General features: G+C 39.3%; 1 protein-coding gene across 2 annotated transcripts in view; it reads left to right on the top strand.

Annotated features, from left to right (window-relative positions):
• LOC121545782 (nuclear factor of activated T-cells, cytoplasmic 2-like) overlaps positions 1–11163 on the top strand; it is a 50546-nt gene extending 39383 nt beyond the window's left edge. For both annotated transcript variants that reach the window (XM_041856608.2, XM_041856609.2), the window contains exon 10: positions 9995–11163. In XM_041856608.2, coding sequence (XP_041712542.2) covers positions 9995–10050 — 56 coding nt within the window. In that variant the 3' untranslated portion in view covers positions 10051–11163. The remainder of the gene's footprint in view (positions 1–9994) is intronic.
• Positions 11164–23683: the final 12520 nt, after the last annotated feature.

The raw sequence follows: 23683 nt of genomic DNA, 5'->3' as shown, positions 1-23683 counted from the left end.
TTTATTTATCTCACATTTTGTGCACACATTTGTTTACATCCCTCTTAGTGAGCATTTATCCTTTTCCAAGATAATCCATCCACCTGACAGGTGTGGCATATCAAGAAGCTGACTAAACAGCATGATCATTACACAGGTGCACCTTGTGCTGGGGACACAGATTTTGTTGCAACACAATGCCACAGATTGGTGCTATTTCCTTCGATTGAGGGAGCATGCAATTGGCATGCTGACTGCAGGAATGTCCACCAGAGCTGTTGCCAGATCTTTTCATGTTAATTTCTCTATCAAAAGCCGCCTCCAACTTGGCAGTACGTCCAAACGGCCTCAGGTGATCTGGAAAGGAGATAGATAAAGTACAGTGCGCCGCAAAGGGCTCTGAACACGTTTGGGTGTTCGTTACCTGGGGTGATGCGTGAGTACCCTGCCTACCGCCTCTAGACCCAAAAGAACGTTGACTGCGACGTGAGGTGGATTGTCCCTTCGTGCCACCAGAGTGGCACTGTCGCTGTCCTCCTGCGCTCTCTCGACCGGTGGCTCCCCCCAGTTCCATCTGCTTGGGGTCAGAGTCGTCCAGAGTGGGAACAGGCAGACCCCTACCAGGACGTCCTCTGGCTGCTAGCAGATTGTCCAGCCGGATGGCCATGTCCACCAGTTGGGAGAACGATAGCATGGCATCCCGGCAGGCTAGCTCCCGTCGGACGTCCTCCCTTAGGTGGCACCGGAAATGGTTGATCAGGTCCCGCTCGTTCCACCCGGACCCCGCTGCCAGCGGCCAGAACTCCAGCGCGTAGTCCTGAGCGGTCCTCGTCCCCTGCCTCAGATGAACCAGTCTTTCGCCCACCTCTCGACCCTCAGGCGGGTGATCAAAAACTGCCCAAAAGAGGCGAGCAAACTCCCCGTAGTCCTCCAACGCGGTACCACCCTCGTTCCACATCGCTTCCCCCAAGCTGGCCAGCATCGAGGAGTGCTCCTGGACCCTTGCCACAACTCCAGGCATGCGGTCTTCTCCTGCTGACTCCATTCAGCGGGTGAGTGATTCTGTGACGAGGTGTGAAGGAAGGAGTCAGGCGCAGGAGGTAAAATACCGAAGTCCAGAGTTTATTCCGTTTACATAAATCAAACCCTCCAAGCGTCAAAACGAAACTAACAAGGGTAAACATCCACCTTGGCATAAACACTAAGAATAGTAGCTCAACCGAGCTACACGCTCTCACAACAAACAATCACTCACAAAGACAAGGGGAACAGAGGGAACACTTATACACATACTAATTAGGGGAATGAGCACCAGGTGTGTGTGATTGACAAGAAATGACAAGTGGAGTGATGAGAATGGGATCGGCAGTAGCTAGTACTCCGGTGACGACGAACGCCGAAGCCTGCCCAAACCAGGAGGGGGGGTAGCCTTGGTGGAAGTCGTGACAGTCCCAATCCACCCACCCGCATCCTCCCTGCCCACCCGGAAACCATGCTTTCATCGTAAAACGTTTACTTGGTGTTAAATACAGTCTGTGAACAAACTTATAATGTATAAATTGATGGTTCAGATTACAGGATGCATGAAGTAATTTTTTTCCATATTCTGTTCCAGTTAAAGCGTGGTTCAGATTCAATTACATCTGTGGACCATACTTTAATGGCTAGCTCAGAATATGAGCTTTACAAAAGTTGTCCTTTAGGGAGCCCCAGATAATTTATTTATAAATCCCATCATTGGATGTTTAGGTAGTTGGATTTCCCAAGGGACTCCATAGGCCAGCATAGCTGACCTAAATTGTAAATATTGATAAAAGGAGTTGCCTGGTAATGTGTATGTATCTTTCAAATCTTGGAATGTTCTCAAACCATTACTGTCCATAATATCGGTAAGGGTATGGATTCCACATTTGGACCATTGAGGGGGTTGCAAAAGTCCGCCCTCCAGATCACAAGGCATTATTGTGTAATATTGGAGTATGTGCATGCCATTTTGATTCCTAGTTACATTGTTTTTCAATTTTGTGCCAAATAGAAATTGTGTGAGTAATAATAGGACCAACGCATAGTTTACATTGTTTAAGGGATATATCAGTGAAGACCACCTCTTCCAGGGCAATAGGAGACACCATATTTCTCTCTATACTCAGCCAGGGGGCAGAATAATCATGTCTAAACCAATTTAGGATGAGGCGAAATGCTAGAGCCTGGAAATACAATTTAAAGTTTGGTACGGATAGTCCTCCTATGACTTTCCCTCTTTGTAAATGTATACATTTTATCCAGGATCATTTACCTTGTCATATACATTTTGAAAACGCACTATGAATCTTATCCCAATAGCCGGAAGGGGGAGCCATGGGAAGCATTGAACTACAGAAATTCAGCCGTGGCAATATATTCATTTTGACAATAGATATTCTGCTGGTTAAAGCAACTGGGATATTATTCCATCTACTGAGGTCACATTGAATTAATTTAAGCGTTCTGTTAAAGTTTCTGTCAATGGTTTTATCTAAAGAAGTAGATCTACTCCCAAATATTTAAAATGGGAAACGATTGGGATGAAGTCCTCCATCTGGGTTTTGAGAGACAGTAGTGCTGATTTGGTTAGATACATTTTATAACTTGAGAGGAAACTGAATTTATCTATGATCTTCAATGCGTTTGGGAGCTATTGAGATACATTGTCTAGATATAGTAAAATATTGTCTACGTATAATGATATGAGATAATTTGTGTTATTTCCTTCGATTGACAAATTTCCTGCGCCAGAGGTTCCATCGATAATAAGAATAGCATAGGTGAAATTGGATCTCCTTGTCTGCTGCTTCTAGTGATTCTGAATGGAGCAGAGCAGATATTGCCTGTTATAACTATGGTTGAGGGATTGGCATATAGTATTTTAATCATATTAATGAAATTGGAGCCAATTTCCATATGTTCCAGACCAGAGATACAGTATGTCCATTCTAATCTATCAAAAGCTTTTTCTGCATCGAGAGATAAAACAGCCCAAGGAGCTGTTGTTTCTGATGAAGCATCTGTGATATGTAATAGTCAACGGTTATGCGAGGATAAATGCTTTTTAACAAACCTGCTTTGGTCCGTGTGGATCAATTTGGGTAAGTCTCGAGACAGGACGACAACATTTTGGGAAACAGTTTAATGTCTGTGTTTATCAAAGATAGGGGGTGATAGTGAGAACACTGGGTGGCATCCTTACCTTTTTCAATAGTTGCTATATCAGCTAATTGATCTTTACAGCTTAGCTTGTTGGCCAGTAAACGACTGGGACAATTACCATAGAAGTAATGGTTGAGTCTTACTCGAAGGATGGCAAATTCTGCTCTCTGTCTTATCAATAAACTAAATTCTGTCTTGACTTTGGAAAGAGTTATAGCTACTTGGTCTGAAAATAGTTTGTTGAGAACGTTCTAACACGGTTAAAAACATTTCCAATTCTGCAATCTTCTTTAATTGTTATTTATTCAACCCAGATGCAAATGCAGTTGCATTGTTTTTTTAATCTTTGGCGGCATCCCATAGAATCCGGGGGTCATCTACCAAATTTGTATTGATCATTATGAATTAATTTAGTTCAATCGGAAGTCTACATACACTTAGGTTGGAGTCATTAAAACTTGTTTTTCAACCACTTCACTAATTTCTTGTTAACAAACGATCGTTTTGGCAAGTCTGTAAGGACATCTACTTTGTGTATGACACAAGTAATTTTTCCAACAATTGTTTACAGACAGATTATTTCACTTATAATTCACTGTATCACAATTCCAGTGGGTCAGAAGTTTACATACACTAAGTTGACTGTGCCTTTGAACAGCTTGGAAAATTCCAGAAAATGATGTCATGGCTTTAGAAGCTTCTGATAGGCTAATTGACATAATCTGAGTCAATTGGAGGTGTGGATGTATTTCAAGGCCTACCTTCAAACTCAGTGGCTATTTGCTTGACATCATAGGAAAATCAAGAGAAATCAGCCAAGACCTCAGAAAAAACAATTGTAGACCTCCACAAGTCCCAAGTTAAACAATTTAAAGGCAATGCTACCAAATACTAATTGAGTGTATGTAAACTTCTGACCCACTGGGAATGTGATGAAAGAAATAAAAGCTCTCTACTATTATTTTGACATTCACATTCTTAAAATAAAGTGGTGATCCTAACTGACCTAAGACAGGGAATTTCTACTAGGATTAAATGTCAGGAATTGTGAAAAACATAGTTTAAATGTATTTGGCTAAGGTGTATGTAAACTTCCGACTTCAACTGTACGTCTTTTGACATGTCTGTATACAGTTGTCGCAGTGACATCATGAACATTCTATTGTCGTCCGACATCAAACTTGTCATTGTCGTTATGAAAAAGTATAATCACAAAAACGACAGGCTGCATGACATCAGCTGCCTGGTGTTCCAAAATAGCATAACTGGTGTATTTTAACAACAATAAACCCATCCTTTTAAAAATGAATTTAGTATGTGTCAATCTAGCAAACCAGGCAACTAAAAGCAACTTTCTAAACAATGTTTTGGTTAGTTTCTAGCTTGTTAGCGAGCTAACAAACGTTAAGTTAACTGGCTAGCCAGTTAAAATAATGACCATATCATATAGCTGACAACGTCTTAACTTTAGCTAATTTGTATTCATTATTACAGGAAAGTAAACTCACAACAAGATCATTATTTACAAGTTAATTGCGAGCTAATTATAGAAAATAGCTTATGGTTGTGAGTGTTTTGAAATAAAAGCAGGGTTTTCTACCTGAGAATTTTAGAACCTGTCTCGTTGGCCTAACATTATATCCTAATTTGACTTTGGTGCAGGTCATGTTGTTCTTCACATTACCGTCTCTGGTAAACACACTATATCAAAATGTATTTGTCACATGCACAGGATACAGAAGGTGTAAACGGTACATTGAAATGGTTACTTGCATATTGGAGTCTTTTGTTTAGACATATAGGTAGCTAGCTAGCTAAACAATGAACCATAATCCCAATTTATACTGTAACGTTACTACCCTGCATGAATCTACAGGTTGCTAAAGTTAACCAACTAGCTAGGTTAAATGTTAGCTAGCTAACATTAGGCTATAACTAGAAATGCAAATGGTCATTCCCCCTTCCCTCCCCTTATCTATTACATTTCTTAAAAGCATATATTTTGGGGGGTCTTAAGGTATTGTAAAAAGTAAATTAAATAAAAGATAAAATAACTAATCATTTACTCCTTCAGACCTTTACATTTGAGTTTGCAGACTTGATAAATTAGGGTGGGTAATGAAGATTTTTTGGGGACTAAATATAGCAACAGAAATGCAAGCCTAAACAGTCAGATATCCTCACTATTATTAGCAATATGCTCTAAATTACCTTAAACATAGGGGAGAAGAAAAAAAACTAGCAAAAAGGAATTGTGTGGAAGCCCATATGGGACTGGCCATCTATCTTGAACAGTTTAGCCCATAGGGATGCAATGTGCTGTTGCCCCGTAAGGAAGCAACCCCAGTCTGTATGGCACTTCAATGTATGGCACTTCAATATATTGTCAATTTTTCATTAATTGGCATGGAGTCATCAATGTCTAAATGTCCAGGAACATAGGCAATATAATAATAACGAAGTCCAATGTTCAGCAAGAAAAATAATAGTGTTCCTTTTACCCAATTGAGAGGGTTTTCTCGTCATTGTCTTATGCTGAGGGCAGCATCACAGCCATAGGCTGTGTGATTGTGCGTGGATAGCATACCTGAATATTGAGCCAGCCAAATTGGGGTTAGCCTAGATCTGTCACCTCTTCCCCTTGTGTGTTGGACTTGATGTGCTTATCGAATAAGTTTTGAGCCTACTTGGCAGTAGAAAACGTGTGTGTTGTATTCTGGAAGGTCAAGATGAGTTTTGCCAGGTGGATGAAGCCATATCTCAGGTTTAGCTTATTTCTAATTTTTAACTACTTAGCTAGCATGTTACCTAACCCTAACCTTAACCCCTAAATCTAACCTTAACCCCTAACCTTAGCTCCTAACCCTTAACCCCTAGCCTAGCTAACGTTAGCCACTTAGCTAACCTAGCTAACTTTAGCCACAACAAATTGGAATTCGTTATGAAGAAAATCGTGTACTGGACACGAATGCATTATGAAGAAGAAAACTGTGTGGTGGACACAAACATTTTGTTATTTAGAAAATCGTGTGGTGGACACTTGTATTTTTTTTGCATGCCTGTCAAGACTTTTGAATAAGTCATTTGTGTCTACTGTATTTCACGATAATCTGTGATAGTGTGTTGGCTATAGGTGCAGTTTTGAGAGAGCATCAGTAGAATACTTTTTCTCAAACACATCCTTCAGTTGTAGGGTGTGAATTCACCCACCCAGTGCCACTTGTAGTTACGTACTGTAGCTGTACACATAACCTAGGGGCCACCCCCGCTCCACCTTCAAACCCTTTCTACAAACAAAGCACAGGAAGATGGAGAGTGCAAAAAGTCCCATTGTCTTTCACTACTTAGATGTCAAGGTGTGGTTTATGCCCTAAACATTCATTTATTTGAACCTCACAAAGACGTTTTCAGAGAAATAAGATTCTCAAATGAGTCACTCAGATGTCTCTTTCACACCTTGCTCATTTCGAAAAGGTTTAAACTCTGGAGTGTCATGATTCTGTGGTTTCGATTATAGAACTGTATCATCTTGGTAATGTTGCTCTCTGTGGTGTGACCGAGATAAAGGCTTACACTGTCTTATACTGTGAAGGTGCTGTCTACAACTTAGAAAGTGATTTACTTGTGAAGGATGGGAGTCGGGATACACTCTTGTACCTGCATCTTTCCATGCCTCCTCATGCTGTTGTTGTAGTGAAACTGACTGGAATTAACCACAGAGGCAGCGGAGCAGGTGAAAATATTCCAGCAGCTGAAAGGAGAGAGCGAGCTACTGTTCAAAGATAAAGCACACAATAACAGCCTGGTGAACACACATTCGTTTCAGGTCACTTACGTCCCACTAAGGAGCGAGCAGATCAACGACAACAATAGCAACATGCCCACACAGAGAACCAGAGTTAAGAAACTAAACTGGGTTATAGCGTACTGTATTCTGAGAATTTCCCTTTTTTACCCACTCACTCACTCACTCACTCACTCACACACCACCACCACCACCTCATAGGAGGCAGTGTGAAGTGACTGAGTCAGCTACTGTACTGCGTGTGTCTCTCTCCCACCCCTGGTTGGTAAACAAACATGTTTATTGGTACAGGACTCTAAAGCCAGACACTCACCTATTGTATGGTCAAGTCTGAGTGTTCCCTGGGCCAGCCTCAAATGGCCAGGCCGTGCCAACCCTTCATGAGGCTCAGTTAAAGCTCTCTACTGTATAACTGCCCAGCATGCCTTGCTCTGGAGCACCACTTGCCTCTCTAAGCCATCTTTTTTATACTCAGGAAAATCCTGTGGCACCGTTGGGGAGATGAACGTTTCTTTAAGGCATTAGGTGTCAAAGGGAATTCCACTAGAGGATCAAATAAACATGGACGTTGAGGTTCTGACGACAGCAGAGAGAGCTGGAGCAACCGGGCTGGTTTGGCTGCTCTAGTTGGTTTGCCCTCCCTCCCTGTTTCAGATGCAGCTCTGCTCTGCTCCATAAAGTGTGCTTAGTGTTGAGCTGCTGTAAACAGCTATGGTTTATTTTCTCTTTCAGATGATCAGAGACAGAAGGAGTCGAGAGGAGTGGAAGGAGGATAGACTAGCAGCTACTTTTAATGATAGAAGTGGGGCTACAGTTTGCTCTGCTGGCAAGCTGTTTTAGATCAGCTTCTGAATTGTTTGTCAGGCAAAAAATGCATCTCTGATAGATAACTCAGTGACTTGCAATAACATGAGAATGTTATTGAAAACTACAGAATCATGTTTTATCTTAACTGTACCTGTTTTATCTCAACTGTAACTACACAAACAGGGTGCCAGTATTAGTGGATACTTTGCAACCAGTTTCACTGAGTATTAGTTAGGGTGAGGGCTGTTGTGAGTCTCTGAGGGAGTTACTTTGGTACACACCACTGCTCAGCCAGGGATGAGTGTGTCTGTGTGGGTTGGTTGACGGTGTCTGTTTTCGCTTAACTTGCTGTTTAATGGCAGCACCCTTTCCCTTATCCCACTATATAGGCTTTAAAAAGGCCTCCTAAAAGCCTGTTGGATATTGAGTTCCCCTAAACCCGACTCTAAAACAATACAGAACATGGTGCTGCTTATTATGTTACCTCATTCATCCCTTTTAAGTGAAAAGTTTTTTTTAGGATGCTTCATATCAGTGAAACTACTGTATTAATTGAGACCCAACCTCCCTGTGAATGTTCAACATTTTTTGCTATAGTATACCACACATAAACATGAATGTGGTTAGCTTTTAAAATCAAGGATCTACTAGAATAAAAGGCATTTTGACTCAGTTGATGTCATTGTCAACCAATTTCACATTATTATTCCTCCATTTTGGGCATGCCTTAAAATGTTCCCTAAAAGTCACAACAAGAAGCCATGGCACCAGGCTCTTATGTCATAGTGCCAGTATACACAGTGTGCTTCCAGGCCTGTTGGAGCTGTTAGTTACTGATAAAGACAGACAGACTGCAGTACGGAGGATGTGGCCTATCTGGACAGAGTACATTCTCATCATGCTGGACATTCCTCTGAGCTTACTACAGGTTTCCCTATTGTCAATGTGAATCAAAGTGTGATCAAATACTGTTGTAGTGTAAGCTACGGCTACAGTAGCAGTCTGACACTATTATTCAGTTTGACACCTTGCTAGAATAGCCACAGTATAGGCATAATTTTTTATATTTCACGATAGGCCTATAAATATGTTGTAATGGTCCCCATACAAACTGATCATGTAAAGCTAAATGAGAAACCTTACAATCAATGTTTGTAGACTTTTTCAAATAGTAATATATCTGAATTACTTAAAGGTCCAATGCAGCTGTTTTTATCTCAATATCAAATCATTTCTGGGTAACAATTAAGTACTTTACTATGATTGTTTTCAAATAAAATGGTCAAAAAGAAACAAAAATAGCTTCTTAGCAAAGAGCAATTTCTCAAGCAAGAATTGTTCTAGAATTGTCTGGGAGTGGTCTTGAGTGGGGAGGGGAAAACTGAAAACTACAGTAGCTGTTATTGCAAGAGAGGTTTGGAACTCTCTTTCTTATTGGTCTATTAACTAATTTACCGCCTGGTGACAAAACTCCATCCAACCAAAACAGGTTGAAATTCAAACAGCTCCTACACTAAAATGACATTATCACCAAACTTTGTGGAAATATATATAAAACACAGGAAAATCATGTTTTTGACTGCACTGGGCCTTTAATGATGGTCATCTGTATTTAATACATATTTATTTACCCTCATCACAGAGCTCCCAGACATTAACTTTGGACAGATTTCATCACATCACAATGTGTGTAAAATGTGTTTCCCCCACCTTATACACGACGTGGTGCGTGTGTAAGCACTCCACACATATCTCCACACACCTTGACTGAGTCTATTTTTAGAACGCTGAAGCTGTGAAAGTTTACTGTGTTGTGTGTCACCTGGCTGTCAGCAGAACAACAGGAAGTAATGGGGAATAAAAAGAGTGGTAGAATGGAACAATGAGGGTCTCCTCCTAGTGGACACTCTGTGCCAATGCAGCTCATGAACTGTTGTGGCATCTTCTGTTATCACTGCTACAGCCAACCTGGAAACAGAGTAATCAGTAGTTCTTGGTATTGTTTCCCTTGGTGATGTTTTACTGTAGGATCAGTATGTTTTTTTCTACGACGTAATATACCTTTGTAAGCATTTGTTGTAAGAGAAGTGAAAATTGCCCTCTGGAGCTGTGAAATGCTGCCTGGGAAGAACAGCTGACAGTACAGTATTACATCAAATACCTTTTATACTCTGACTAACTAACACCCTGTACTTGTTTCTCTTCTCCTCCCTGTAGTAAACGAGATCATAAGGAAGGATCTGACTGGCGTGCAGGCCAGAGGTCAGACATAGACGACAGGAAACAGGACGTGGACAGCTGCAGCTCGCTCTGTGTCGCCAAGGAAACTTCTTCTTCCCTGTGTTCCCAACTGCCCATCTCCATATCAACTGTCAACGCCAGCTATCAGCTACCAGCAGTGTGGCTGTTCAGTCCCTTTCCTTCAAATAACTGTTTCTCAGCTAAAAATCCAGTGCCTTTTATCCAATGCCAAAGAACGTTCTACCAAAGACAATCTTCTTAGTTTTTAGGGTCATCAGAAACTAGATTGTGCCTTGTTTTTTTGGTGTAATGTATAAGAGGGTGAAAATTCATAAGCAAGTCACAATCATTGCAGTAGCTGTGGCAATACTCGGTGTTAAAACCTTATGCAAACCGTTCAATGAACTTTCACCCTCTAATCCATCTTGTTGACACTTCAACCAATGACACCATTCATAAAATATGCCAACATGTCAGCATTACACTGTGATATGTGTATTGTGTTTTGAAATTTAACGACTGAAATTCTTCTTGAGCTTACTTTGATAATCTCATCTCGCTACTCTAAAGGAGATGCACAATGCCATGCTAATAACCCCAAAAATATTTGATTGAATTTTCATCTCCCCATATTCTTGCTTTTCAAAGTTATTATATGCACTGTTTAGTAGGGGAATATTTGTGTATGTGTATTCTTACATGGTGTGTTGTCTTTATTTCAATGTTTAATGTTTTTTTCCTCATTATGTTTGGGTCATGTGATGAACTTAATGTAACTAAAATGTATATTACAGTATAAGCAGTTGATTTGCCAAAGAGGCCTTATCTGGGCCAGTGTTTTAATACAGGTTATTATTTTGAACTCCATAGAGAAAAAGGATTACACATTTCTCAATTAATTATTGAATATTGAATTAGCCTCAAAAGGCTTAAATTCAAATAGTTAAATGCGAATCCTTACACAGGAAAGAATTAGGGGGAATTGAATTGCGTATTGTTCCCAGTTACAAAATTAGCAGGTTATAAAGATGTCTAAGCAGGATTGTTTTTGAGTGTATGCCTACAATACATTTGATTACAATAGTCTTTCAGTGCCTTCAGAAAGTATTCATACCCCAACTTATTCCACATTTTGTTGCGTTACAGCCTGAATTCAAAATTGATTAAATATTTTACAAAATCTCACCCATCTACACACAATACCCCATAATGACAAAATGAAAACATGTTTTTAGAAATGTTTGCAGATGTATTGAATATTAAATGCAGAAATATTTAATTTACATAAGTATCCACACCCCTGAGTCAATACTTTGTAGAAGCACCTTTGGCAGCGATAACAGCTGTGAGTCTTTCTGGGTAAGTCTTTAAGAGCTTTCCACACCTGGATTGTACAACATTTGCCCATTATTCTTTTCATAATTCTTCAAGCTCTGTCAAATAGTTTGTTGGACATTGCTAGACAACCATTTTCAGGTCTTGCCATAGATTTTCAAGTAGATTTAAGTCAAAACTGTAACTCGGCCACTCAGGAACACAGTGCAGATTTGGCCTTGTGTTCGAGGTTATTGTCCTGCTGAATAGGTTGTTGTCCTGCTGAAAGGTGAATTAATCTCCCAGTGTCTGTTGGAAAGCAGACTGAACCAGGTTTTCCTCTAGGATTTTGCCTCTGCTTAGCTCCATTCCCTTAATTTTTTATCCTGAAAAACTCTTATTACTTATTGACTCAAGACATTTCAGGTTTTAATTTTTAATTAATTTAAAAAAATATATATCTAAAAACATAATTCCACTTTGACATTATGGGGTATTGTGTTTAGGCCAGTGACACAACATCTCAATTTTAAATTTGGGCTGTACCACAACAAAATGTGGAAAAAGGGGTGTGAATACTTTCTGAAGGCACTGTATGCTTGCTCATGGGTGCCCAACTTATTAGTAGCCTATTTGATTGTAACATTTATCAAAATATTTTGCATTTTTGGTTCATACAGAGAGAAAAATGTACATAATATGTGTATAACATATATTATTGCCTACCTATTTCTATAGTTTTTTGTGTAATTTATATAATTTTTTGTTTTTCCGCAATGACAATCAACAATATACAGTATAGGCAGTGCTAATAAGTGTCTGCCTATACAATAACATCCCAAGTATTCATACCTGTACTGTACATACTGTGCCTTACATTTCCAAGATAATCCTACATTTCGAAGATGAGTTGTGATTTCTTTGTTCAGTGTCATTATACGTGTATTTTGATGTACATTCAAACATGAAAAGGCTTTTTTGAGCAAAATGGTGGGTTTTGCATAATAATCAATAGGATTTCCTGCATGTACAGTCAGGTCCATAACTATTGACATCGTTGATGAAGCTGAGCGAAAAGACGTTATAAAATAAATAATACAAATACCGAGCTATATTGTATGCTAAACATTTTTGGAAATGATATTATTTTATAATAATACAATTGCTCAGAGAAAGAGATTTTGTTTAACAAATAATAATAAAAAATAATAAAAAGACAGGTCAAAATTATTGCCACCCCTGTTTTCAATACTCTAGCACACTCCCCTTGCAAGGATAATGACACAGCCTTTTTCAAAAATGTTTTATGAGATTTGAGAACACATTGGGAGGGATCTTAGACCATTCCTCCATACAGAATATTTTCAGATCATTGATATGCTTTGTTTGCTCTAATGGGCTGCCCTCTTCAATTCAAACCACAGATTATCAATGGGGATCAAGTCTGGACTGGAGTTTGATAAACGGCATTGGCACTTGGATTGGAACCGGTGCTACTGTCAGATGACAGGAAATAGAGCTCTTTGGACACACACACCAGTGGTGGGTTTGGCGTTGAAAAACAGAAGCATATGCAGAAAAGTACCTCATACCTACTGTAAAATCAGGTGGTGGATCTTTGATGTTGTAGGGCTGTTTTGCTTCCACTGGTCCTGGGGACCTTGTTAAGTTCAACAGCATCATGAACTTTACCAAGTACCAGGACATTTTAGCCAAAAAAAACCTGGTTGCCTCTAATAGGAGGCTGACACTTGGCCGCAAGTGGATCATCCAGCAAGACAATAAGCCCAAGCACTAATCAAAATCCACAAAGAAATGGTTAATTGACCACAAAATCTAAATTTCGCAATGGCCATCTCGTTCTCCAGACATGAACCCCATTGAAAACCTAGAAAATATGCTTTACTTAGATTATATATATTTTAAAAAGTGTAAACCTGAACAGTGTCCAGTCATTCACGCCATTGCTGTTTGTACTGAGATTTAAAAGTTAATGATCCAGAGACTGAATCTGCCTGTACGAGCCATTCTCTCAATGTACAGCATACAGTATGTTTGAAATATCCTGAATGTATACTTTAAGGAATAGTTTTCCCCCTTTAACTGTAAATAGATAATTGCTTACAACTGTATAAATGCTTCTGTTAAACCTCTTTTTTAATTTCAAAGTTATAGAGTATGGTAGAAAATATGTTTTATGAACTGCATCAGTTGTTTTCTTGCTTTTTCTTTTGTTTTGTTAATCCAGTGTCTTATTAATATACAAAAAGCCATAAATAGCTGTCTAAACGTGGTATTATACTCTGTCTGTGTTAATATAAGTGATGTTGAAATGAAGTTTGCATTTGAGAAACAGGTTATATTTATGTTTCAGATGTTTTACACATCTCTGCATCTTGAGTGCAGGCAATCATTTCCCCCATAGTCTTCATTTTGCTTAATAATCGATATTGTACGTTTTCTGTTCTATATCTGATGTATGTATGTATGTTCCTTAAAACGGTGTAATTTTCTGATCTATTTTTCCAGAAGCAAAACTTGTATTTTTAAACTAGCAATAAATCATAAAACAATAAAACTACTGTTCTTGCCATTTTTGTGTAAGGCTTTTCTGCAGTTAATTTGACATGTACAGTAGGTACATTTTAATACTTCCAAGTCATCCTTATCCTGAAGTTTATTGATGATTTTCCTTATGTTTGCTTCCTCCATTGGTTGTTGGCAAGGTAATACTGTCACTGATGTCTGTCTTTAGACTGCTTGTGGTTTTTGTGAGGGAGACCCTAACAGTCACTGACTCATGCTACACTACCCCATACCTGTACCCCCTGCCTGGCACATCAATGGGGTGACCGTTTCTGTTATCTTCTCTTCATGTTCGTTTTTACCACAGCTTCATCTATTACATACAAACTCAGTGACACCACACACACACATACACACACCCACTTACAACCCCACAACCCCACCCCTCCCTCAAACAAATAACAACAAGGGAGTTGACTATAGCCCTGTAAGCCCTGTTGCCAGGAGACAGCATGTTTGGAGCCTAATTCTGGTGGCTGAAGTACTGGAGGACTCTGTGAATGAACCCTGTGTTCAGGAAGTCTCTGCCTATGACCTCATAGCGTGGATGAAAAAACACAGCACGTGGGTTAGATGGACTGCTAGATTAGTGTTTTTCACCCCACTCTTAGAGATATGCTGTGGCCCATGACTCATGTGCCCTTTCTCTCCAAATGGGGTAATAATGAGGTCAGACTGCTATAGTACTGATTGACTGTGTGAGATTGACCCAGAACAAAAAAACATGAGCCTTAATGTGAATGGAATTTCATTCACTACACTCTGATGTCATTACTAGACTCAGTAGACTGTATTGAGTTAGCCTTAGTTACGCCAAATTGATAATACACAACCATTATCAATGTCACTTTCAGTTAAAATTAAATAGAAAAATCTGTCCCTGATTCGTGTGCCTGGTATGATACTCTTAAAAATAAAGGTGCAAGTTGGAACCAAAGAAGGTTCTTGAGAGCGATGCCATAGGGGAACCATTTTAGGTTCTCTGAAGAACCAAAAATGGGATAGTTCTTAAAAGAACCATACAAAAATCCAAAACTATATATGTTTCAGCCCTCCAGGACCGGAATTGAATAGCCCTGCTGTAGTGTTTTAAGCCTTATTTGCATATTTTCCAGGGTGCCTTTCGAGTTAATTTTAGAGTTACCAGTACCATCCGTGACTATGTTTGCTTGTGACAGAGACATGGTTGTTGCATTCATTCATTTCCAGTCCTGTGGCGTTCACCAAGTGAGATCCTAAGTTAATATGTTGTCATTAAAATGTTATTCTTTAAGACAATACAATACATATTTCATGAGGCCTGCTTTGAGGGCCTAGTTTTACCCTAATGCAGTGGCCTGAAACTCATAGTTTACAGGCCACATCTGGCCTGCAAGTCACATTATGCTGGCTTGCAAGGTGATGTGTAATTCCTATTGGAATCTAGCCAGAGTCGGGATATCTAACATTTGGAATTTTTATTGACCTGCAACCTGCATTCAAAGTGACTGCTAGGGTTGAGAAGACTAAGATATGAGACAACCTTAAACATCTAAACTCGAACAACCATTTCAGTGACGAGTACAATAAGTCCAAGTAACAGATTAAAATAGTTTAGAAAAATATATGTTATTTATATTAGAGTAGCATAAGATTAATGATTCAATCAAAAACATATACTGTATATTGAAACAATTCTAAAAATCTACCTGCAATAGAGCATGCTGTGAAATGTGATAATAATGGGTATGGTTTTGGTTAAACTCTGATTATTAACACCAACACTTGGGTTCTTTTACACCACTCTTTACAATGTTAATTTAACTCTTGAATCAACACTAGAAATGTTACACTGAAAAATCAACACTAGTTAACACTGGCCAATTTGCTGTGTGCTATGAAATGGACACATCCACAGGCTTCCATACATTTCAAGAACCTTTTAGAATTCTAAAGTAACCTTAAGAGCTAAGGAACAACCATTTAAAAACTAATTTAAATTTAAGTAATTAAGTTAACTAATGTAAAACAGACATTTATACGATTGTCAATGGCCATCAATAGTACATTTTCTGTGCTTATCAGAGCTTGCTAACGACTGGTCAGGTATGTTACTACTCAGAAACCAGAATTTCCTTCTATAAAAATGTCAGGGCCCTTGACCAACAGTGATGGTCTGTTGGTGTTGAATAATGTTGGGATTGTCCAGTGGCAGACACACTTCTCAAAGACCTGCATGATTTTCTCACTCATAGATGTTAGTCAGTTTCCTGCAGGGCTTACAGGCATAGGTAACACACGTAGGTAAGACGTGTACAAATACAACATTAAACTGTGGAGAAGTTAGTTAGCCTCCACATCTGATTTAATTAACATAGACTTATGTAGAAATACATAAATGATCCCTTATGAATACATACATTTGCCTACATTGTTATGTCAACATTTCATGCATTTTCCTTAATTATATCCTTAAATTTAACTTTGAAAATTTAAATATGGCAATGTCTGCTGTCAGGTCTCTATGCCAGTAAAAACAAATAAAGAGTGTCGCACACTCTATGTATAAACTCCCTGTGCCTTCTTCAGGGTCTCCATGGCAGCCCATCAATGAACGTCCCATGAGAGTTTACCAATGGGATGTCAAATCATGTTTAATCAAAATAAAATAAAACATTATTAACCCTCAAGCTTCCAACTGTGGTCATTTTGACCCCAGAGGCATATTTTCTATCATAGTCCAAAGGTGGTTTATTAAATTCTTCACATTTATGACTGTCAATCAACCTGTTCTTAATAAATCTAAATTATTGTTTAGTGTTATAGTATGGAGCGATTTCAGTGCCAACAGAAGCTGTATTTGAATAAAATATGTTTTTATTTGTATTAAGATATATCATTTAAATTCAATATTTTTGAATTTGTAATGCACAAATTGAATCATTGAATTCATACATTGAACTTATATTTCATGACTTAAAACTGAATTGAATGAATTAATATTGCATTCAGTTTTAATATTCCAATTCAATATTTATATATTTAGTTTCAATATGGTAGGTATTGCATTCATTGTCTGTGCATCAAGTTTACAAACTATAATTTCAAGTTCACCAAAGTTACATATATTCAACTTTTCAGATGCATTCAGATTGAGTTTTCAAATTCAGTTCTCTAAATTCACATTCAAAACCAGAGACAACATCCTGGTACTTTGCCAGCAAGGAATGGTAGAAGAGTACAGATAGAATCAAATGCTCTCTTTCTTAAACAGGTTTCTGGTGGTTTCTGAAGCCGGTGTGGTATATTACATTATTTTCTTCCTATGAATTTGCCTCTAGCGTTTGAACAGTGGGCTATAAGCTATTATTACCCCATTCCTGAAAGCTTGGACTCTCTTGAACATGGTTGTTGTTCCCTTCTATGATGCTCATAGAACACATTAGAAGGGAGTGTGACAAAATGCAATTTGGCCCCCATAACAATATACCGGTAGTTGAATAGCCCTGTCATAGCCCTTCTGAGGATAGCTGTTCCACTCCCTATTTAATCTAGCTCTTGTGACTGACTGTGTTCGAACCGGATCTCCTGCATGTCTCAAGACTGTGTTAGTCCACTTAGCTAAAGCCAATAGGGATGAGTTCAGGAAGCTAACAAGTCTTCAAGTCTCCAGCAAGGTTACTCATCAAAAGAGCATGGAACTCGGTTACATTTCACCCCCCCTTTGACCTCATACTCAGAGACCACGGCACCAATATAACTCACTGGGTTCAAACTGAGGCCTACTGCACAACATCAACACTTTCAGAAGCAGAAGGATCTATGCACCCCATTTAATGAGAGTGCAACAGAGGTGGTTTGGTGATCAATGCATGTGATGAGCAACCTTGCCTGAGACCTGAATACGTGTTAGTTTGACTCATGGGGTTCTTACCCAGGTCTCCTATGCGCCAGAAAATGTAGAGACCTGAAAAGTAACATTGTCTGGGTAAGAGTATGAAATCAAAGAAGGGTGAAATGTAACCGAGGTCCACACTTTTGATGAGTAACCTTGCTAGAGACTTAAAGACTTGTGTTAGCTTCCTGAAAACTCCCTACTAATGTGTCCTGCTCATCCTGTGAGCGTCATAGAGCGGGGAACAGAAGGCACGACTATGTTCCAGCATTCAGGAATGGGGTCATAATAGCTTATTGCCCAAACGGTTCAAACGCTAGAGCCAAATTCATAGGAAGAAAATATATTAAACATGCCATTTTGGGGGGGTTCTAAGCTAACATATGGAATTGTTTTAAGATGGTCATACCAAGGATTATTCAGCTATTTGATTTTGAATTTTAAGACTCCTTAAGGTATATATATTATTTTTTTTACCAGGATGTTGTCTCTGGTTTTTAATCTGAATTTAGAGAACTGAATTTGAAAACTGAATCTGAATACATCTGAGAAGTTGAATATATTAAATTATAGTTTGTAAACTTGATACACAGACAATGAATGCAATCTACCATATTGAAACTGAATATACAAATATTAAATTTGAATATTCAATTAAATTGAAATTGAATTTAAAAACTGAATGCCATGTTAGAGGAGACTGTTTACGCATTAAAGGCTGCATATGTCAACTCAATCGAAAATTACCTTTACATTTCTATTGCGCTATAATGATGAACTCTATTTTCATGTCATCTGACCAAAGCACCGGTTCTAATCCAAATGCCAATGCTGTTTAGCAAACTGATTGATGACATAAAAATAGAGCTCTTAGGCCACGCACACCAGTGGTGAGTTTGGCATCGAAATGTGAATGCATTAGCAGAAAATAACATCATACCTACTGTAGAATATGGTGGTGGATCTTTGATGTTATGGGGCTATTTTGCTTCCACTGGTCCTGGGGCCCTTGTTATGAACTTTACCCAGTACCAGGATATTTTTGCCAAAAACCTTGTTGCCTCTGCCAGGAGACTGAAACTTGGCCGCAAGTGGATCTTCCAGCAAGACAATAACCCCAAACTCACATCAAAATCTGCAAAGAAATTGTAAATTGGCCCCAAAATCAACATTTTGCAATGACCATCTCAGTCTCCGAACTTGAAACCCATTGAAAACCTGTGCTTTGAATTGAAGAGCTCAGAAGAAATATTACTTGTTAAACAAAATCTCTTTCTCTGAGCAATTGTATTAGTATAAAAATATATAATTTATCCATTTATTTTAGCATACAATATAGCTCAGTATTTGAATTATTTATTTTGTACAGTCATTTTTGCTAATCTTTATCAAGGGTATCAATAATTTCGGACCCCACTGTATATGCTTAGTTGCAGTCAAAACAGCTCATAAAAGTCTGTCATTGGTATGAATACTTGGTAGAACTGTAGTACAGAAACTAGCTACCCTCTGAATGTACACATAGTGCTGTATTGGTGTGTATTATCAGAAAAATTATACTGAAAATGTTATATACTGTAAATACCAGAATTCCTATAATATCCTCCAGTATTCTTTATTTGCAATTTATGATATTTTGGGTGCTATACCATTTGGTTTAAAGCAACTTAAAGGATTTGGATATGCTTTTTTAAGCATGCTGCCATCCCACTGGGCACAGACGTCAGTGCAACGTCTAGTTTTGATTTACATTTGAGTTGTCAACTTACGTGAATTCAACGTGAAATCAACAAAAAATGTAACCACTTCATTGGATTTAGGTTAAAAGTTGTGTGAAAAAATACGAAATACCCTTATGTTGATGACTTTTTGCAAATCCAATCAGTTTTCCACGTTGATTCAACATCATCAAATAGATTTTTTGGGTTGAAATGATGTGGAAATAACATTGATTCAACCAGTTTTAGCCCAGTGGGATAGCCCCTACAGTACCACTCTCATTGTTTCACTAACAGTGATGCTAATGCTGGCTGTGGGTAAGTAAATAAAGAAAACTCAGTATCACTTTTTGAAGTGAATTGAATCACTTTTTGTCAATAAAATTAAGTATATTTCAAATTCTGGTGTACTGCCCCTTTAAATGGCAGTAGTTTTTACTACATAAATATGACAACATTTATAATTTCTTTAAAATTCTGAATACTAAATTATACTATAATCAAATGATGGTAAATTAGCTTATAATATGAATGTTTATTGTACTTTGGAGAAAACAAATGCACATTATATAAAATAAAAAAGTACATTTTCTATTTTGGTCTTTTTTTCAGATACCATTAATTACATGTATAATGATGTTTTGATAAGAAATAAGTTGATATTTTGCTGTGATTGTTGCTTTTTCCAATAGTTGGTAATCGATGTATGTAAAATATGTTGGTAGCTTGAGGGTTAAGAATACTTCTAACATTCAGTCATGTAGAATATTGCTTCAATGGACCCTTCAAATGCAGATTATGACTTTTCTACAAATTCCATAAATCTAGATCAAAAGTGAGATTACACTTTTTTTTTTTCACTGACAGACTGTCAAATGCAATTCCAAAGGGAGTAGTGTGGCATGGTTGTACCTTGTGTTACAGCGACTACTAGTGTAAAATACAGGGAGGAGCAAAAAGGAACCATATATTCTGAACATGCCCAGTAGAGGGAGATGTGAACTTGTGCAATATGGCTGTTAGCGCAGAGGCCATTCACTTCTATGTAATAAGCATAGTAAAAGGATTGCCAGGTGACATTATTTGTGTCATGTCTCATTGTATATTCTCTCATCTTTTTTGTTTGTTTTTGTTTGCATATGCCAGCGCTTCTATTGGTCTGAATTGAATTCTGCACTTTGCAAAATGTAATTACCGTGAACATTTTGACAACAGAAATTATGAAGATTGTATGAGAACATACAATTGCACTGTATAATCTGTCAGTCAAAATAAGTAGGCCTATTCAAACACAAAAATCATTCAGAGTACTGTACTGCATGTGCAATCTCCACATACAGAAATGAACACATGGGAAGAGTAGCCTAGGCCAAACCACAACGCAAAATTCCACACAATTTATCCCCTGTGCTATTGCATTTGTCTATCTACAGTATGGCCACAGTTTACGGCTGTACCAGATATGTATGCTGTTAGAATGGTTCATTATTATTACCATTCAGTAAAGTCTCATTCCCTCAACAACAACAAAAAAGGTCAGAGTTGACAGTAGCTTTGAAGTGCTAACCTAATCTCTGAGCCAGACTCATTACAGCAGATGGAACAATAGGCCTACCACTGTAAATATTCCTGCCGCCCACCTAGCTTCAATTGGAGATAGTTCATCTATATACTGTAGTCCCCTGCTCCTGTTGTAGCTAAGAGTTCCATGTTTTACATAATGGTACTGCAGCCTACTTTTCTGCCACGCGAATGGTTTGGGAGCACAGTTAGACTGGAACTTTCTGGCTTGTTCGGTGTGGGAAACACTGCTATAACAATTGAATTTCAATGTTGTATTATGCTTCTCAGATCTCAGAAGCTACAGTTTTCAAGGGGCCTCTCCCTGCAGCGTATGACTCTGTAGTTTTATGTACAATAAAATATTTCCAGCAGATTATGACCAGCAGATTGAGACCCATTGCCAATGAGAATCAACTGAGCATTTTGCTCATGACAAAGGCATCACCATTATGCCAGCTACATCATACACCAGAGATGGATCCTCCTGCACAATGTCTCACAGCACGGCTCTGTCTTGAGATAATGGTTCTCTTGGCCTTTTGTGAGTGTAAGGGATGACCTTTCAGCTCGCTGGTGCCATAACATGATTCTCCCAGTACCATAGGTCCCTCATCTAAGATCAGTAGTACTCATGCTATACTGCTTGAGTATCAATCTAACACTCCTTGGGTTCAACTGTTTCTTGTGGACATGTTGCTCTGCAATAAAACACACTGTTGCATGTCAGCTCTCTAGCTCCTCACTCCTTTTGGAATTTGTAATAGGGACTGTGCTGTCCTAGCTTCAGGGGGAAGCTGGTTCCACCATTGGAGTGCCAGGACAGTGAAGAGCTTGGACTGGGAAGAGCGGGAGCTGCCCTACCGTAGGGGTGGGAGGGCCAAGAGACCAGAGGTGGCAGAACAGAGTGCTCAGGTTGGGGTGTAGGGTTTGAGCATAGCCTGAAGGTAGGAAGGGGCAGTTCCTCTTGCTGCTCCGTAGGCAAGCACCATGGTTTTGTAGTGGATGCGAGTTTCGACTGGAAGCCAGTGGAGTGTGCGGAGGAGCGGGGTGACATGGAAGAACTTGGGAAGGTTGAAAACCAGGCAGGGGTTTGATGGCACAAGCGGGGAGCCCAGCCAACAGCAAGTTGCAATAGTCCAGATGGGAGATGACAAGTGCCTGGATTAGGACCTGCACCGCTTTCTGTGTGAATAGGGTTGTACTCCACGGACGTTGTAGAGAATGAACCTGCAGGAGCGAGTCACTGCTTTGATGTTTGCAGAGAACGACAGGGTGTTGTCCAGGGTCACGCCAATGTTTTCACTGTGGGAGGGTGACACATTGGAGTTGTCAACCGTGATGGAGAGGTCTTTGAGCAGGCAGGCCTTCTCCGGGAGGAAGAGGTTGCGTTTGAGGTGGTGGGCCGACATCCAAGCTGAGATATCTGCCAGGCACACAGAGATGCGTGTCACCACCTGGGTGTCAGAAGGGGGAAGGAGAAAAGTAGTTGAGTATCATCCGCATAGCAATGATAGGAGAGACCATGTGAGGATATTACAGAGCCGAGTGACTTGGTGTATAGAGAAAAAAGGAGAGGGCCGAGAACAGAGCCCTGGGGGACACCAGTAGTGTGAGTACGTGGTGCAGACAGCTGCAGGAGCAGATCTCCACATCACTTTGTAGGAGTGGCCTGCCAGGTAGGATGCAGTCCAAGAGTGTGCAGAGCCTGAGACTCCCAGCCCCGAGAGGGTGGAGAAGAGGATCTGATGGTTCACGGTGTCGAAGGCAGCGGATAGATCTAGGAGGATGAGAACAGAGGAGAGAAAGCCAGCTTTGGCAGTGCGGAGAGCCTCCGTGACACAGAGAAGTGCAGTCTCAGTTGAGTGACCAGTCTTGAAGACTGACTGGTTAGGGTCAAGAAGATCGTTCTGAGAGAGATAACGAGAGAGTTGATCAGAGACAGCATGCTCCATTGTTTTGGAAAGAAAAGAAAGAAGGGATACAGGTCTATCGTTTTTGACATCAGATGAGTCGAGTGTTGGTTTCCTGAAGAGGGGAGCGATTCGGGACATTTTGAAGTCAGAGGGGACACAGTCAGTGGTCAGGGATGAGTTGATGAGGGAAGTGAAAACAACATGAGTTGTGGCTGATGGCCTTAACCAGAGAAGATGACCTATATGGTTTCTAACGGAGATGAAGAGAGGAAGAGAGGGATGAGAGAGCAAGAGAGCAAGAGAGGAAGAGATAGCACATCTAGCTTTTACTACACAGTGCAAACAGAAAGATAGCCTGATGTATCATTCCTCTGCTGGCTGCTGGCTGAATGATTGGTATCTGTGGCTACTTGAGTTTGTTGCTTTTTTAAACATATTTTTTATTGATTACCAGATGCCATAGTGGCAGTGCAGGGAAAACAGAAGTGTGGTGAATGAATGTGTCTGTTTGCCAATAAGTTTTGTCATCCTCCTCCAAGTAGTGTACAGTGTCGTGACGTGACTTACTTTAATGTACGACTGTTATTTATTGAATCACCTAACTATGTTTAATTGTCACTCGATTAAATTATTCGTGTAACAATTAACTAATTAGGAATTTGGGGCACCATGGAAGAAGTTGTTTAACGAGTTACCA

Source organism: Coregonus clupeaformis, chromosome 30, assembly GCF_020615455.1.
Source record: "Coregonus clupeaformis isolate EN_2021a chromosome 30, ASM2061545v1, whole genome shotgun sequence".
Classification (NCBI taxonomy): Eukaryota; Metazoa; Chordata; class Actinopteri; order Salmoniformes; family Salmonidae; genus Coregonus; species Coregonus clupeaformis.
The sequence above is the reverse complement of the archived record's forward strand: the minus strand, read 5'-3'. Positions and strand labels throughout refer to the sequence as shown.